The sequence below is a fragment of the Electrophorus electricus genome, chromosome 13, assembly GCF_013358815.1.
Source record: "Electrophorus electricus isolate fEleEle1 chromosome 13, fEleEle1.pri, whole genome shotgun sequence".
Lineage (NCBI taxonomy): Eukaryota > Metazoa > Chordata > Actinopteri > Gymnotiformes > Gymnotidae > Electrophorus > Electrophorus electricus.
Window position 1 is genome coordinate 13,078,718 of NC_049547.1, and position 19,480 is coordinate 13,098,197.

Below are 19,480 nucleotides of genomic sequence, written 5' to 3' on the forward strand. Positions count from 1 at the left end.
TGTGTTCCTCGCTATGATGCGTGATGTGTGTCTAGTCAGCTGCAGTTGACAAGCCCACAGGTGGAATGGCTGCACACGTGCCCCTGCCCTCTTCAAGGGACCAGAGGCAGGCAGATCACAAACATGAGTGTCCTGTGGGACTCCTGGGACCTGCTGCTATGCTGACAGAGTGTGCCAGTCTAGCAGCCTTCTCATCAGCTAAACTTACCAGTCCATGATGCGTCCATATATTGCACTAGTTCATATATTACCCAACAGTAGGACGAGGGCTGCTGAAAAACCAGGGAAAGAATAAGAACTGGCTTGCAAGAGACTTCACTTCCTGCTGAAGAAAATCAATGACTCTTTCTCATAGATTTTACTTGCAGACAAACCACACTAGGTGAAGTAGTCATATGGAAATAAAAATAAATAAATCGGTAGATTTTTTTCTAGTTAGGAAGTCTCAGCAGATTCCTGATACTCAGCTCTGACTCCTTTACTCATAAGTACATGTGAAATATATTTGATTATAACTGTTTTGTTTTTCATATCAACAAAAGGGAAAACAGGAAGAGCGGCAATCAGACTTCATCACATTAATTTTCACACCTTTATTTACCCCAAACCCAAAGAGATCTGTGGAATTTGCATACTGATTTGTATAACCCAGATAAAAGGCAGAATTTCTAATTATTTAATATATCTAGGGACCTTCCACTTGATCTGTGCAATAATGTTAACATAATTGCCCGAGTTGGGAATGGAAGATGGAGAGATTGTGAGGAAACGTTTTTGGAATACCGCAATGCTATTCCTACTCTGAAAAACAGAGCCAGGGTCAAAGGAATGGAATGTAAATGTGGAGCTATCAACTGAATATATCATATTACCTCTTACGAATTTATTTCAGAAATCTGAGTAGCATATTGAGCAGCAACTCCGCATATTTAAAACAGGATTATGCACACAGTGAGTTTTTCCTGCGAGGTGGGTACCTAATTGTAGTAAAGGTATTTACTCCACTATTTAAACATATGCAGTTTAAGACTGCATATGAAGACCCTATAAGCCATATATAAATTCAGCTGGAGACCCTGTGTAAAGATATTCAGAACATGGCCTTGCACGAGAGTGGGGGTTGTCTGCTATTGTAGGTGTTCTTTCTCATCCACCCCCCCCGCGCCCCCATTTATAGTGGACTGTCATTCTGCATTCATGCTCCCCTTGCCATTATCCATACACACCCTAATTGAAATGCCTCTCTGCAGTTAAATGTACGTACATGGACACAAACAGAATGGGATCATATATCAAGCACTCTGCCCATTGTTAGTCCCACAATACAGCAGAAACAGCTCTTTTATTGTGTACCAATGAAACTCCTATTCATTGGTATCAAGCGCCGAAGTGCTTGACTTGAATAATGTATCAGCACTGTAGTGACACTGTATGTAAATGGTGCTGGGTGGGGGGTGGGATTGGGGTGGGGTTACTGAGCAGCAGCGCTAGTGGGAGGCGGCGAGGCTGAGGGAGGCTGAGCGTGGCCTTGCCCTCAGAGCTGTGGAAGGGTCCGATTTGGAGGCACGGCTTGGAGGGTGTCTAGGTAGCGGGAGAGGGTCCCATCCCTGGAAAGGGCCCCTCCTCACGCTTGGACCTGTCTCCTGCTCACCTGTCTCCCGCTCACCTGTCTCCCGCTCACCTGTTTCCCACTCACTGCTGGTCTTCTTTAATGTGGTCGTCTGATCTGACCTATACACACGCCTCCACACTCATCTTCTCTCTGCATCCCTTTCATTCTCCCTCTTGACCAAAAATCAATTTAATACAGAAAATAAGAGATAATCTTACAAACCCATGAATGATGAATAATAGCGGAAGTACAAATAATGAATGACAAATAGTATCAGATCTGGTGTTTGTACTGACATAATGGCTGTCTGAATAGATACAGACCAGTGTTGCAACAGTTAAATATGTAACCAAAGAACATGTTTTTGCATTCAACTTTATTACAATGACATGAATACCTGTTTTTTGTTTTTCAGATCCATATCATATTAATATGAAAATAGAGAATTCTTTCTATTCACATGAACAGAGAGGCAGCTGAAGAAAGAGACAGCACCTTTGATTGCCTCTTATTTATCTCCTGTCTTGCCCAGGTAACATAGAGTACAGCTGTCCGGCCACCAACGAGTGCGAGATCACAAAGCGGAGACGCAAGTCCTGCCAAGCCTGCCGCTTCATGAAGTGTCTGAAAGTGGGCATGCTGAAGGAAGGTAAGGAGCTTGGATGGGTCTGCTCACAGCCGGCGTGTCTGCCTTCTGCCTGGCCGTCTCTTTGTGTGTCTGCCTGACCCTTCTGGCCCACTAGCTCAACATCTGTGCAGGCTGCTTCAGTGTCCCACCATAAAACATAAATGTTCCAGCACAACATCATGTCAAACATGACTGGCAGTACAGCACATGACCGAGGCTTCTATACATGCTAATGTTCTGGAATTCTGAGTCAAAGAGTAATCCCCAGTACCAGGGATCCTATTTCTGTAGCTGCTCTGACATTGTATGAAGCTTAAGATTCCTCCTTTGACACCTTTACCAACCCTCCGGTGACAAAGCCTTACTGTTATTAGATCTAATTTTCAATTAATAATGTCATATGTCAGCCTTTAAAGCAATCAGCTGGCATGGGAGTTATTTGCAGCAATTTACTGTGATTCCCACATACCCCGTCGAGCACACCTCACCTACAGCAGAACACCAAAGCGAGAGCATGCCACAAATCAAGGCTTGCATTTGTCAAAGGCACGGATCTGATGCTGGTGTCATGAATGTGGCCGGCTGGCATGCCAGGGGGCGATGCCAGGCCAGAGTGGAGTTCAAGAGGTTGTTGGCACGGCTGGCTGCCCACCCTCCATGTCCCAGTCACAGAGCAGTAAATAATGTGCCTGTTGGGCAGAGGGACAGAAATATGCTGAATAGGTCGATCCCTGCATCTGACTAATAGAAGTGTAACAGTATTCCGACTGGAAAGGCTTCGGTGCGGTCCCTGAGCACACACTCCAGCCGCTCTCAGCTCTCCCCAGCATATTGATCTGCTAAATGTTTTCCGAACATCTCAGCTCGCTTCCTGTGGATGCTTTTTTAAAGTCATGCCAGCTGGGAATTCAGTGACAATTAAACATGCTGGCCATGGATTTTTTTCTCTTGGATGGGCTTCTCTCCGCCTCTGCTCGGGCTCTCTGGAGGGCCTGTGACTGCTGGCTTTTCCTTCGACATTCCCAGACACATGTATTTTTTTGAGACGCAGTAATCACAATGTTTCTTTTGAACATATTCGCAGACGGGAACATCAGTGGAACGCTCATGGGACAGTCGGTGTTGGTTCAGTAGTGTGTTTTCTGTACAACGGTATTCATATCCTGGCCTTTTCAAAAGTGTGATGCAAGAGGAACATTACAGTATGCACTTTACAAAACAGTAACATGGGACATAGGCAGTGCTACATAGCATGCACACATTTGGAACAGGTAAATAGAATATTTGTAGTGGCCTATAGTACACCCAATCCATCCATTTAGTGTCTCTAAAAGGCTGTTCCTCAAAGCTGCAGAAAGCAATCTATATGGAGCTAAGTGAGGTAACGGAATCTCTCAACTGCATGTTGAGATAGAAGGAGGGAGAGCTCGAGAGAGGGAGAATGAGGGAGTAATCGCATTACTAGCTGATGAAAAATTAATGGAAATATATTATCTAGAGGAATAAGAGACTAGAAAATAGGGAAAGATGGTCATAAATGAATCACCAGTGTCAGAGCAAAAATGAAGCTTAGCTTAACCAGGAGAGCAGGAGCCAGACGACTACCATGCTGTGGTCAAGGACTGCCCATCACGGAAGGCAGAGAGTAGAGGTATGACAAAGGGAAGACATGCTTGGCATTATAGGAAAAATCCCACTGCAAAAAATCCCACTGCATCTAAAAGCATTTCAATCATATTTGGAGTGTAAAACATACATTCAGGATGTAATATTCTTCTCTTGTATGCTAAGATATCTTTTAAGATTCTTCTAAAATATATATGTCATTGGCGTTTATATACTCCTTTTTTTGTATATAATAATATGTGTATAAATATGAAATAAGAAGTGGACAAGGATATGATCTCTTAGTTCATCTTCTATCCTCTTTGAAACCTGTGGTTTAGACTATATTTTTCACATGCGGATTGTTTCTCCATAAGATTAGTCTGTAAATGCAGCCCAAACAGTGCTCAGAATAGTTTATTGCTCACTAGACATCGATGTCTAAATGTGTCAGACGTTACCACATGAGCTAATAGAAGCTTTTTAAGTGTGTGATTTATACAGCATAGGGTGCTGTGCCAGAGATCCACTGCTGTATAGACACACAGCACACCTAATTCTCCTCTAGTCCACCCATATTTACAAAAGGTCATATCTCTTGTCCTTACTTCATTATGGGTGCACATGCCTGCGTCTTGCTTCAACATGTCCTCACTTATGTAGTGTGCTCAGCTGGCCCTTTTTAATTATGAACCAGTAACACGTAGCACTTAGCACTTAGCACACAAGGCTCTTAAGGTTTGTCACTGTCAGCCCAGCTCACATGTACCCAGTCTCTCACCTTCACCTACCATTTCCAAACACTATCAAAATAAGTCGATACATTTTGCAAATGAATATGAAGACGTGAAAGGCATCTTGTTCTGTGTTTGGTATCTCTCCTCAATGCAAGGTCGGGCGTCTGTCTCCCAGCCTACGCTACGTGAGCGCGAAATCAATCAGGCTTTTCAAGGAGACAAGAACAAAACATGGAGAGCCATGTCCATCTCTTCCGAGCTCAGACTAGATCTAGGCAACTGTGTCTGGGAAGAAGACTACCTCCAGTCACACTCAAGCTGAGGTGAAGCTGTTGGAATAGGTTAGAAGTGGAAAGGTCATGCAGTGAATGGAAACCATCTACCCTAATTATAACTTTGCAACATAGGGGAAGGAGAGGCATAGACCAACTTCTTTTTATTCCAGTTAACTATACGGTAAATACATCTCCAAGATGCAATGGACTATGTCACAGGCTGTGGCAAATTAATATTGCAGCAGGATTTCAGTTTCTTTTATGTTCCCTACTCTACCTTATTTGAGAGTCTTTTAGAGTTTGAGTTACAAAAAACCATATAGACCCCATTTGTCAGAAATATTTTTTAAATGAAACAGTCATTTTCTTAGTAGGTGACGTAACCGGCTTTGGCTCGGCTCTGGTGCATGCTCAGAGATGCCAGACAGTGTAATGTGGCGGCTGTTCTCAAATGAGAGATATGCAGCAGAAGCTGGCCTGAAACTCATGTGAAATTGCTTCATTTCCCCTGTCTGTATAAAAGAGGAAGTGATCAATAGAGAGACTCAAATGTCAGGGACTACAGTTTTTTTCCCCCCTCTGATCAATTGAAGAGGATCAGAGCTGAGAGCATAGGGACAGATACTATTGAGAGAATACTCTGATGTAATCCAATGGCTACTGCCCTTTAACTCACTCGCAGACTCTTTCTTATCTACACAGACAGTGGCACATTCAAAGTGTGATATGTTATAACAAACAGACTAAGACACAGATGTGTATGCAGGTAGAATTAGCTAGTTAAGGTTAGAACCAACACATGAGAATATCTTGAACATTCAGAGAAGTCATACACTGGATAACAGAAATTTGTTAATGCACATAAAGAAAGGACAATGAACAATGGGATGGCTGAAGTTTATGTGAGTTGACTGGACACAGATGTGGGTGATAATGAGCTGAGTAATGTTAGTGATCAGAAGGTCATAGGTCACCTGATTACTTGATTAATTCTCCTGGGAATCCTGCAGGACCCCATTTACTAGGAACTCAATTTGTGACAAGGCAGACAGAGGTTCAGATCATGGGTGAATGGCCAGTGGTTAGTATTTGAGGAGCTCACTGTCATGGTGATTAGCCTGGTCCTTTAAGCTGTGGAGATTAACTCTTTTCCCAGATTTGTTCACTACTACTGAACTTGTTATCCTGTGTTTCATTGGAAAAAGGGGAGGCTGATTTCCCAACACATGCTGTAAGGGAGCAACCCTATTATAGGAATGGTGTAGTGAGTTCCTGCCTGTTGGACTGGGAATGGTGACCAGACTACACTGACTCCCAGCCAACCAGTAATGCCTTCCAAACCTGCGATGTGGATTAAAGCCTTCTGTTTGATACAATGTCTTCTGGAATGCTAAGCATTCAGAAGACATATTTAAACAAGGCCTCTGTGGTTTTTAGAGAAAGCTGGTAGTCGGATGGGTTAACATGGTTTAGAAAATCTATCCACAACAACCAGAATGGTGGTATGGTTATCCAATAGGGGCAAATCACTGGAGAAAGTCAATGGAGAGATATGACCAGGGTTTTTGTGGTATTGGGAGTGGTTCCAGTGTACTGTCTGCTGGTGATGTGAGGGCTTTTGTTTAGGCACTAAGGGAATAGAACTGGACATGACATCATTGGACACAGAGAACCACCAGTATTGCCAGAACCAGTGTCCAGGTTCTGGTCATCTATCCTTTGTGTTTACCTCATATCTAAGGAAAGAGATGGGGCTTTGATTGAACCAGCATATTCTGGCCTTCATGTCAAAATTATTCAGCAGTACCTGCTGTCTACTCGGTCTGCTATTGTGTCTAAATGTATAGAGATGTCACCTAGATGTTAAATGGATATATTACAGAACACATTTTTAATGAATTGGAAAATAGATTGGACATCAGTAGAGAAGGGTGTCTTCCATTCCCTGTTGGATATAGATTAGGATAAGTACAGTCGTGAGTTTGGTGAAGGTCTGATCACAGACAGCAATGGCAATCAGGCCACAGTAGTCAGTGCAGGGGTGCTTGCTCACCCACATGTACCTTCTCCAGAGAATAGGGCCTGCTAAGCCTTTGCGGTCAATCTACCTGGAAATGCTCTACCGTGGCTTTGGTTTCCAGCACTGAAAAAGGTTCATTCCTGACCTAAGGAAGAGCGGTCTGTGAATAGGTGATGTCACATGAACCATGAGGGGGTTGTCCAGCTGGCCTTGGCTTGGTCTACTTTCTGTAGGTTCTTGTAATTGTCAGACAGCAAAGAAACACCTGTGGGTTTTTGGAATTCTATTAAAGTGGATCCTACTTGTAGCAGGCAGCAGATCAGCATACACCAAAATATTTACCTTTGTACTGAGGAAATTGTGGGTGGTGTTGAGATCATGGCAAGGTGAAGTAAATTAACAGGATTGTTTCTTCTTGGGTGACTTGAAATATGATCTTCTTCCAATAAGAGGAAGAAGTTGGCACTCGAGAAGTAACTGCAGTGTCTGTGCTATGGTATGGCCTAGGAAATTTCTTGCTGCACCTGAGTTAATAAGGGCTGTGAAAGAAAAAGATCACTGTCTGTGGAATATTGGAACTGTTGGTATTTGACTAGATATGAGCAACTATTCAGCCAAACAAGAGAGGGGCAGTTCACAAGGGCAAATCTGACAGAAGGCAGTGTTCCCTCTTGCTGCAATATAGACATGGTTCGTCTGTTGTATCTGCTGTTGTCTATGATCTGAACTTAAATCCATCCACTTTAGTTCATTCCACACATATCTTCTGTAACAGCTCACCTTCCTCACTTTTACCAGCAGGGTGGTCAAAACCTGACCTAATCTAAGCAGGGAACCCATCTTCTTTCTCTCACACGGTGAGACACCACCCCCGTTTACTAAAGACATAATCATCACTTGCTTGGAAGCATCATAAGTGGAACTGCATGTTGAGTGAAGTAGAGGGCATTGTAACCGAATGCCAGTGCACCACTCTGAACTCTGATCATACCTACTCTGGAAAGCCAGTGGTGGTATGTTAGTGGAATGAAAACTGGGGGTGCAGATCTAGCAGCATGGACAAAGGTTTTAATGGTGGATTAACTGTAGAAAGAGAACCGAATTGATGAGCTGTCTCAGAATAATCTGTTCATAAAAATCCATCCATGTAACTGTTCCATCTATGTTCAGCCACAGTCAAGCTCTCATCTATATTCTCAGCGGGGTGTGTGTCACATGTTTGTGAATTTATCACAACAGTCAACAGTTCTCATCAAGTCATATAAATAACTAGTGTTCAAATTGAGATTATAAAAAAATGAATCTTGTCATTGTGGCCATGGGAAATGTGTTTGTGAATAGCAGACCCAGTGTGAACTTCAAATTTCCACCTCTTCTGTTTCATTATGTGCATGTCATTATGTAAGCAGAACCACACTGCTGAATCGTAGTTCACAATAGCTTTTCAGTGGTACTATAAACCCTCAGCAACTCCTTCTTCCTGTGCTTGAAGGGTCATGGCTGCATGTGTGAACTGTCTCTCTGGCAGCCAGTTCCTCCGAAGCCAGCCTGTTTCTCAGCCTAACAGGTGAGAGGATTACAACAGGCGAGAACACGTGTTTTCCACTAGTGAGGGTTGGGGTTGGGGGCAGATAGGGGCCTGCCCACTGCTTTATGTGGCCTTACACGCTGTATATCATCTGTACTTGGAGACAGACATATAAAAGACTGCCCGACCACAACATACACGCATACCCACACACACAGATACATGCACATAGGAACATGCTCTCGAGTAGAGAATGGTCTAGTAAAAAATAATATATTGTATTATATTCTCATGGTAAACAAACTGTGATATATACATGTGGTAAGTCATCCCTGATGGATCTGCTCTTAGCCCACAGGGCTCCTGTCAAAAGCCTACACCTGCAGTTTGTTGAAACCCCCACTCTGGAGCTACTGACCCCCCAGCCTGTGGGACCTTCATGGATTAGTGGGGCTGTGTGCATCGCTCTCCTCTCCTGTCCTTCTGCTGCGGCGTCGTTTGCCACTCGTGGAGATGAATGCCACGAGAGCCTTACAGGTCTGAGGAGTTGCCAGCCAGAGGCCCTGTGAATTAGTGCTGGAACTGGAGGCAGTGGGGGTTGGGGGTTTGAGGCGGCAACCATGAAAGGCAGGGTTTGCCATGGCCCTGTGACATGGCCCTGTGCTTTTCCCAGCTAAAAACAAGTCTGCTTAAGCTCCCCTTGGCACTGCCAACCATCCCAGCCATGCTGACACTTTCCCCTCTCCCAAGGGACAGGCACCCAGAACAGGTGAGAGACCAAAAATAAGGGTCTCCAGAAACCCTCCCTGGCCTTCCCAGGCCAGCCCACACAAAGTGAGTGGGGACAGGCCCTTTTGTAGGGGCCGTACTTGAAGGGGGATTATTATTGTTTTTGGAGAGAAAGAGGAGCTCGGGGTCAGCTGGCCCTTGCATGGCCCCAAGCCCAGGGCTAATCCCCACACAAATGCCAACTACGTTGGCCCAGAACCCTCCCTCTCTCCACCGGCACCCTGCTCGCTTTGAAGCGTTGACACCCGAGAGCCAACCACTATCTGTTCCACACTACCACCAGCAGCAAACAGAGCCATAAAACACACACACACTCTCTCTCCTTCTCTCTCTCTCTCTCTCTCTCTCTCTCTATCTATCTATCTATCTATCTATCTATCTATCTATCTATCTATCTATCTATCTATCTATCTATCTATCTATCTATCTATCTATCTATCTATCTGTCTCTTTCTGTCTCTCTCTCTCACACACACACATACACACACACACACACACACACACACACACACACGCACTCACTCATACATGCATGCATATGTTCATTGATTATGCAGATAGCTGACTGTTTTCTCATTCCTTCAGAAGCACACAGAGTGTACCATATTCAGTTCCAAATCTGGATTTTTGTGTGTCATCAGGACCCTGGCTTCCTCTGCATCTACCATGCTGCATTTAGGTTGGGGTTACTACCAGGAACTGGATAAAGTCAAATAATGGCATGGCAGGAGTAACGTTTGGCACCAGAAGTGTTCAGCTCCTGGCTTCATCTACCTCTCTTGCTTTTGAATAATGACTCTCTGCTGTTGGTCTTAATTATACCATTTAATTCTCTTTCTGCAATTGTATCCTTCAGAAGCATATTGGGGAATATTCTGGAATATTCCTGCCTTACTGAAACTGAATTTCAAACTTCTGTGATTGAGAGTTCATGAGGAATGGTCTGCTAACTTACAGCAAGCAAGTTTTAATCTAAGACATATATGTGTGTATCTGCAGATTTTGTTGCACATTCTTTTAAAAGAAAACAGCATTTTGATAGTATCCTGTTGCTTTTACCTTCCATCACATTACTTCTAAGAGGTATTAGTGACATCATGATTGTCCTGTGATAAGTCACTACTTTCCATTAGGTCCATTAGGGATCTCTCTCTCTCTCTCTCTCTCTCTCTCTCTCTCTCTCTCTCTCTCTCTCTCTCTCTCTCTCTCTCTCTCTCTTTCCTTCCATCACCCTGACCCTCTCAGAGTGTAAGGGAGACTGGCTAGTGCCAAGTTTTAATTCCTGTCAGCATCTGTTAATTATGGCAGGCACTGTTCTAATTAAAACAGACTCCAGTGTACCTCAGAATCTTTGCACTGGTTTTGCCATGGCTGACACTAGCATGATACAGTGAGAGGAGCATGAAATGTTTCAGGATGCTGGTCTCACAGTAGACCCCATACTCGGCAAGACCTTCAGGAAACAAATCAGTAGACTGTGATAATATCACAATGAATCCACACCAAAATTTTCCATTCCACAAGATTTTCATGTGTGACACTTTGATGCCCTCACACATTACATTGCATAAGTTAAATGTTTACTTTAGAAATGTATGAGGATAATGTTCTGATTGTTACATAATGTAGGACAAATGCAATCCGTCAGATATCAGATTTTGGTGTTAGGGATCAAATAATAATGTACTGCCTTTTTAAAATACAATTCTAAATTAACCTTTTTGATAATTTTTCTCTCTTTTCCACAATGCTTGTCTCTATGATTATCAGTTGTGAAATTAAAGTTGCAGTTAGGAGAAATTAGATTTTTACTGCAATTTAGCAACCATCAAATGATCTCCCAATGTTTGCTAGGAAAAGAGGGACCACAGGGACCAGTGAGTAATTAGGTTAGTGGGTTGTCAGTGTCAGAAAATTGAAAGACAATCCTAATCAGATTTCTGTTTCTAGGGAATCAAATAATTTATATAAGTAGCAAAAATCTCTTCATTCCTCTGGTAAAATGTTAATGCAAGTTGTTTAAGCTGTTCTTTGTTGTGTGTATGACTAGTCTGAATGAAATTGGCCCTCTAAGGAAAACTAAATGACTGAAGTTTAGACTTTTTTGGAAAAAAATGTTTATAGTATTTAAGAGAATAAATAATCTGTAGAACAACTTTTATCTTATGTAAATTTCCTCTATATGCCTTTTCTGAAGTCCCTAGAGGTTAACAGTAAATCATTCACTTTCTATAATCTTTCAGGCTCTGCTGTAATAATGTCAGGCAGTCTCACATTTTTTTCTCTCTTCCTGTTCCATCGCTCCCCACTCTGCCTCCTATGGTTTCATTCCCTGGGACGTCCATGTTCATCGTGTTGAATTTTTATAAAGGGGGGATGATATTAGCATAATTTTCAGTAGTATCACTCTGGCCTCATTTGCCATGGTAACCACATAGTTGCCGTGTGGTTCTAAAGTGCTGAAATCATTTAGCGAGTGCTCTGCCGTTGGACAGCTGAGGATATCAACTCGTTGGACATGCTTTAGGGCAGGAAGCTGTAGCTGGTGGACCTCATGTTTCAGCCTCTACCTGTCCAGGTGGACATTACAGTGTTTGCATTCTCAGGTGATGCATTCAGAGTGTACAACTTAATGCATTTAGATTTCAGAACTTTTAGCTTCATATTACACTGTTAAAAAATGAACTGAACATTGTCTATAACAAACAAAATCAAATAAAGACTCTATGAACAATATTAGTTTTATATTTGCATTGTGTGAATTGCAAACATGTAAAAAACAGTCTTATCAAATAATTGGCTAATAAATAACAGATGTGATGAGTAGCCTGGCATTTATTGCACTAGCTCAGAAGTGAATGCTGAAAGCTTAGCAGGAGAAGTATACAGATAAGCTTCTACACTTGTCCTGCTGGAGTTGGTTAAATAAAACCAGGCTGATTTATTGTGTGTGTGTGTGTGTGTGTGTGTGTGTGTGTGTGTTTGCCTGTATGTTTGTCTGTGTGTACATGCACGGACATGTGTGCATGCTCTTATCCAGTCTGTTGCAGCGCAGCATGGTAATGCGTGTGGCGGGGTGTGTGTGTGTGTGTGTGTGTGTGTGTGTGTGTGCGCTGTTTTTGCCGCGTGTATATGAAATGAGCGTCTCAGCTCTCTGGTTAGCATGCTCAGCAGCTCTGCTGAAAAGCTAAATAATTAGAGGGCCAGTCTGTGAGATCGTTGACCCCAGTTTAAATATTCATGTGTTTGTTGTGCAGAGGGCTGAGCTCCAGGCTCTGTAGTGTGACAGTGGGGCAGGGGCAGCAGACAGCTCGCACATACGGAGCACTGCCACTCCTGTGACACACTCCATCACAACAAGCTTCCTCTGCTGGACAATGTCTGCCTTTCTCTCTCTCTCTCTCTCTCTCTCTCTCTCTCTCTCTCTCTCTCTCTCTCTCTCTCTATCTATATCTATATCTCTCTCTGGTCAGTGGTCAGTGCATGTTTGTGTGTATGTCTGCTTGCTCTATCTTTCTTCGGTTTTAAATATCCTTTGAGAAGATGAAATTATTTATTTACACTCTGATACTGTTACCTTAGAGGATTTTAAGAGTGTTAGTATGTGTGTGTGTGTGTGTGTGTGTGTGTGAGTGTGTTTGTGTGAGTGTATGTGTGTGCGTGTCTGCAGTCAGAGAGAAAGAGACAGAGATACTAATGGCTTGGTAATTTGGCAATGCTTTGATGAAAAAGTACTACATTTTTGGAAAGTTGCACAAAATCACATAAACTGAAAATGTGATTGAAATTCAAATTTCATTGAAATTATTTTTGACATTTTAATTTAATATGTTATTGCTTAGTTGATGTCAGATTAATTACATTGCAAAATACATTGCTGAAGTTTAGTTGACCATTTGCAGCCCTGAAGTGTGTGTGTGTGTGTGTGTGTGTGTGTGTGTGTGTGTGTGTGTGTGTGTAACCAACTGTTCTGTGTTATTCCAGGTGTCCGTCTGGATCGTGTGCGAGGGGGCAGGCAAAAGTATAAGAGGAGGATTGACACAGACAACAGTACATACCTGGGCCTCACACTTCCACCTCCAGCAAAGAAACCATGTATGCTCTCTCATCCACCCCACTCTCTCTCTCTCTCTCTCTCTCTCTCTCTCTCTCTCTCTCTCTGTCTCTCTCTCTCTCCCCCTCTCTCTCTCTCTCTCTCTCTCTCTCTCTCTCTCACTCTCTCTCTCTCTGTCTCTCTCTCTGTCTCTCTCTCTCCCCCTCTCTGTCTCTCTCTCTCTCTCTCTCTGTCTCTCTCTCTCTCCCCCTCCACATTCTCTCTCACACACATACACACACATTTACAACTGATTGAAGAATATGAATCTAACACAAACACACACACACATTTACCAACTGATTGAAGAATATGAATGTAACACACACACACACACACAAATATACATACACGCAATCAGTACTCATGTGCATAGATTTATATGTCACACATATATATTCACTTTCACAGTGCTCTAGTACAATTAAACAATTAAACAAAGTAACAAAAACACAATGATGTGCACACGTTTATTACCGGCCACATGCAAGCAGAGTGCAAAGGTTGGAGCAGGTGAAGTTGTTCTGATTGACTGTCTCTGTTCCCATGAGGGCAGCTGAATATGGACCAAACACAGTTCCAGTCACAAGCCTTTTTGTGAATCCGTGTGCAGTGATCAGTTAACTAAGCATCTCCTAACACAATTACACAGCACTGTGTCACTGTTTCTCCATTTAATTCAGAAAGGAAATAGTGACAGCAGTTATTTGAATTCTATGTGTGGGCTATAATTCTGTGAACTGCACTTATAGCTAAAAGGCCTTAGCATTTGTACATTTTAAAATCCATATCAAATTCTTATTTGGAATCCACATCAGATGCTTTCATTTATTATTTATTTTGCAATAATGCATACAATAAAAATCTGAATTTTGTACAGAATAATTCTGAAGTCATCACAGTAATATTACATAATTAAATGTTGGTGTTTCAGCAGTGAAATTTCCATTTTATTAACATGCCACTAATAATCACAGTCCTGCTTTTGGCATAATTACAGAATAACACACATGATGGCAGTATAGTTCATAAAACTCCCCGCTACATGTTCTGTGTTTAAATGACATACAGGTTTGGGATGGCTTACTTTGTAACACACAAGGTGATTAGAAATTTGAAAGATTTTTGTTTATTCCTGACTGTATATGTTCTTTTTACTCTTTAGAGGATAAGGTTCAGCGTCTCATCTTGACCTTTTGTCCTGTCTCTTCTTCTTCAGTGACGAAGATTGTGTCCCATCTGCTGGTAGCAGAGCCAGAGAAGATATATGCCATGCCGGACCCCACCATGCCTGAGAGTGACATCAAGGCACTGACCACGCTGTGTGACCTGGCTGACCGCGAGCTGGTGGTCATCATCGGCTGGGCGAAACACATCCCAGGTCAGTCCACAGCATCTGGGCTGTCACTTAAATGTAGTGCAAGATTCAAAACTGAGCTTTTGGTACTCATGTTAGTTAGTAGCATACAGTGCTTGTGCTGTCCTTCTGTGAATAGTGCTTACTGTAAACATGTCTGAGGATTTGTACATTTTAAAGCCTCAAAACAGCGTTACCATTTTGTTTTGTTTTTTTCTTTTTAGTTCCTAGTGCCTGGTCATACTATGCACTATTTTTCAATATCATGTTATTTAGAAACAAGTCTTGTTTTTTTGTAAACTTCTATCAAAGCGAAATGAGTTTTGACTACCTCTAAAACATCTAGTGACTTGTCCTTGTCACCAAGGGGCTGTGGACATAAAAACATTAACCAACAATATCACCTTTCACAATCTATGCAAAATTAAACAATGTCCCACATACATTCCTGCCCAAATACTCTGGTTTACACATAAATACAATGCATTACTGGAGGAAGGAGTATTATGAATTCCATTTCATGTTGATTTTATAATAGCTCACAGGCAAAACTAAACCAAGTATCATGATATTTATATTGTTGGAGAACTGAGGAAATAAGGCTTGTTATTTTAACTTACTCTAAGACTACCTTCTTCTTGTCCATGTGTATAGCCTTAATAATACTATAAGTAAAAAAACTTGCATAAGCTTAGAATTTCTATTGTGCTTGTAATAAGAAACTGCACACTTTAAAAATAAATACACACACTAGTACTACATATACACATAGTATTATATACACACATTTTAATACTATACACACATTAGTACTGTAAGCGTACCTTTTAGTACTATACACACACTAATACTATACACACATTTTAGAAGTATACACACATCCTTTAGTGCTATACATGCGCTTTAGTTCTCTCTCTCTCTCTCTCTCTCTCTCTCTCTCTTTATATATATATATATATATATATATATATATATATATACACACACACACACACACACACACACACACACACACACAAATGTACATAATGGCATACGCTAAGCAGGTGTTTTGCTTTCTGACCAAAAAGAAAAACAAATACATTGAGACTCAGTTAAGATTTTGGGCAAGAGGCAAGGGTAATCTGAAGATGGGTGAAGTGTTATCTAGTAAGGAGATTAAGGGGATATTGACCCTAGTACTTACCCACACAAACACACACACACACACACACACACACACACACACAATGTGCATGCAGTGCTGTGTCAGCACAGAGAGAGTTAAGCAAGTAGCTTAGCCAAGGCTGGATCACTAATAACCCAGTAGCACAGTTCCCTTGAGCCACCGCATCCTGCTGCACCCTGCTAAGACACATCTTACACTTATAATGAATTATTTGGGGGACAGAAAACACCAGTCTTTTGCACTGGTAGTGTTGACCTAGCCCTTTCAAGCACATTTGCTACTGAAGTATTTGTGTGTCCATTACATGTGTCTTTTTTTTTTTAACAGTCCAGTGTCCAGACAGGATTGATAAACTGCTGAAAGCACAGCAGCAAAACACTGTAGTTGACAACTCCCAGTGGTTACAGTGAATTCGTGTGCACATGCTGTGTGTTAAGTGGCAGTCATCATTAGGATTTGGGAGTAAACGGCAGATTTATCCTAATCGGATCTCAACGTAACACGGGACTCCAAGCTCTTAGTGACCTCATAATGATCCACTAACCCTAACCCAAACATCCTTAGCGTGAGCCCCAGCCTTTGACATTTAATCATGGGAAAAGTGCTTGGGTCTGCACAGCCAGGCTGCTAAGGCAGAGTTGTGTGTTGAGAAGGTCAGCCTCATGCTGGCTAGAAGCACTGAGAGCCTTAAGGCTCTGCATGGAACTGGCAATTGGAAACCCTGCAAATGACACTCTGGCAACCTTTAACTTTTTTAAACAATTCCATGTTTCAACTAGGAGGTGTTTAAGAGACAGAAGAGCCATTTTAGGTTCATGCTGGTCTCCTCCTCAGCTCCTGTAATTGAGCTGTGCACTGAGCATGGGAGCGGAGGTGCAGTGGCAGTGCAGTGGAGGTGCAATGGAGGTGAAGTGGAGATGAAGTGGAGGTGGTCAGGCTGGTCTGTTAGTGCTGTATCTGCAGCTGTGTGCCAGAGCCCAGAGTACAGTGGGGCGGTCATGAATGTCCTCTCCACAGCAAGGCCACTGATTGCATTCTGATAGATTTTCAGCCCTGTGGCAATGGAATTAAAAAAGATTAACAGTTCATTATGAAGTGGGGAACATTGATTAGGACTTTGACAGATGGCCAATGACCAAAGTCCAAAGGTAACAATTTATATGTCAAGAAAATTGGCACTTAACTTCCCCAATTGATTTTTCATTGCCCCGTTTGCAAGGATAACATTTGAGCAAGCGGGTTATGAAAGAGTGACAATTTCCTGTGGCATGGTCCTCTGTTCAGCACTAATCTGAGCATGATTGAGAGACACAATCAGACAATGGCACTGGTTATTCTCTCTTACATGCACTGGCTATGAGTGGGCCTGCAATATAATCTGCAACAGTGTTAATGATACCTATGACATTAATAGTAACCATATGATCTCTCTCTCTCTTTCTCTCTCTCTCTCTCTCTCCTCTCTTTCCCTCTCTCTCTTTGTCTCTCTCTCTCTAGATCTATCATTTACCTACTGTAATGTATATTAATTACTTCACCCACATTATAATTCACACCTATACACGTTTGGAAGATATTACTGTATTTATTTACATTATTTACTTTTGGGCTCAAGTCTTCTCTCCGAGTACATCTGTGTGAGTGCTATAGTTTGGGATATAACATTACCTTTCAAGTCATCTGACTGTCCTAAATGGCCCTTTGGATGGTCAGCTCCTAGCCATTCTGCCAGTGATGAATTGATAATTAATCCCATAGTTGACCAGCTCAGCACTGGCTGGCCCAGCAGCGTGCGAGCACACTCTTTCTGTAAACAGTGTGAGTGATGCCTGGCATGGGTGTGCTTGTTAAGACCGATGTGTGAGAAATGTTGACAGATGGCTTTTTTTGCTCCTGAGGTGCAAAAGACCTTTGACATACATACGGTAGCCGCTTGTTCTCCTACAGCTCACGTTTCCTGAGTGACAGAGGCACTACTGCTGCCATGCGCAGTCTCACACCCAAAGCACATCAGGCACTTCACAAGATTTTCATATGGTGAAAGAGAAAAAAGAAACAAAAAGAAAAGACCTTGCTAGGAGACCAGTATGTACTTTACGTAAGGTGCCTATATACATCTGTGTGCTCTTCTCAGTTCTGCTGCTGCAGAAACTGGCCTGAGTCTCATCAGTGACATCAGTGCGATTTCTGATTCCGGTGTGAACTTACATATCACTGAGCATGGAAAGTCACATGCAATTATTCCTAGAGCGTATCACAGAGTCAGCAGTCACAGGTTTTGGTGACGAGACACGAGACCCTGGAGTGAACGCTCTCTGTGAATGTCATATGTTGTGGTTTGGAACATGGCTTTGCATGCCACATCTTGTGCAACTCGGTCGCTTCATCACATTAGACAGCTGCTAGTCACCTGCTTCCAAGCCCTGGATTCAGAGGGCAGGATTTTTCCACTAGGGAATTCTGGGATGACAGAGTCCGCAGAATAGTTTCCCACATGATATCTCTGCTACCGCATTGTAGCTATTCTAGTCCTGTGATGACTCCCCTGTTATAAGAGATATCCATTAGATATTTTATATGGATTTGGAGTTGGTGGAAGTCCATCACTCTTTAAACTCTGTTTAGTTATCGCCTTTTGAATGTCTGGCCTTTTCTAAACAATTTGACGATTATTTTTACAATTAAAAATGCATAGTAACTTTTCAAGAGCTGTTTACATGAGCAGTCATTGAGGCAAGGCAGCATATTACCCATTTAGTAAAATCCACTGATCTCCTCTCAAAGCTTATTGCCATCACATCTCATAGCTCACGGCACAAGATTACTCCTGTCCCATCCCCCTGAACCTCCCCCCTCCCCTCCCCCCACTGGCCTTGCTGTTTTCTCTTTGCCATTAAATTGTGAAATCTCCTTACTGTGTTGCCGTGGCTGATCCCTCTCGAGCTGTGTAATCTCCTTGTAATGGAGTGTGAATACTGCCGGCCGATAAATCAGCACCTCATCAGTGGCCTTTATTAAATATAGACACCAACAGACAGGCCTTAGTATATTCAATTTACCCACTGACGGAGGCTTTAGCAGCATAGATCAAGATGGATGGAGCAATCAGGTGGAGGCCCAGGCCTGACGATGGAGGCCCCATGCCCAAGATGCAGAATGCAGGGATGAAGATTTTTTATTTGGGGGGGGGGGGGGCAGCTGGGGGCAGTTGGGGGCCAGGACCATTCAGGGGACATCTGCTGCTCAGGGTGGGGGTACATAGAGACGAACAGGGCAGATCTGCTCCTGTGTTATCCCTGCTGCCAAAGCAGAGGTTGTGTGTGCATGGGCAGTGTTTATGTCTGTGTGTGTGTGTGTGTGTGTGTGTGTGTGTGTGTGTGTAGTTCGGTTCTGTAGGCATTATATTTTTTAATACAAAATCTAAAATTAAAAATACAAAAAATTAGATCTTGAGATTCTTCACAAATCCTAAAATCCTCTCCTAATAACTGATCTTTATAGCGATAAATGGAAATTATTTAACACTAGATGCCTACACATTCCCTTTAGAGTCTTATTTTTTGCCACTCCCTTTAAGAAGTAATCAATAGGACATGGCTACTCATTAACCAGTGAATCTGCTTGGCAGAAGAAATAAATGAAATGTAATTACATGACTGATTATGGCT

The 19,480-nt window shown here is 42.4% G+C and overlaps 1 protein-coding gene across 3 annotated transcripts in view; it reads left to right on the plus strand.

Moving 5' to 3' along the window:
* esrrb (estrogen-related receptor beta) overlaps positions 1-19,480 on the plus strand; it is a 55,625-nt gene that overhangs the window by 25,204 nt on the left and 10,941 nt on the right. For all 3 annotated transcript variants that reach the window (XM_035532871.1, XM_027023744.2, XM_035532870.1), the window contains 3 exons: positions 2,145-2,261; positions 13,179-13,289; positions 14,507-14,668. In XM_035532871.1, the coding sequence (XP_035388764.1) occupies positions 2,145-2,261; positions 13,179-13,289; positions 14,507-14,668 (390 nt within the window). The remainder of the gene's footprint in view (positions 1-2,144; positions 2,262-13,178; positions 13,290-14,506; positions 14,669-19,480) is intronic.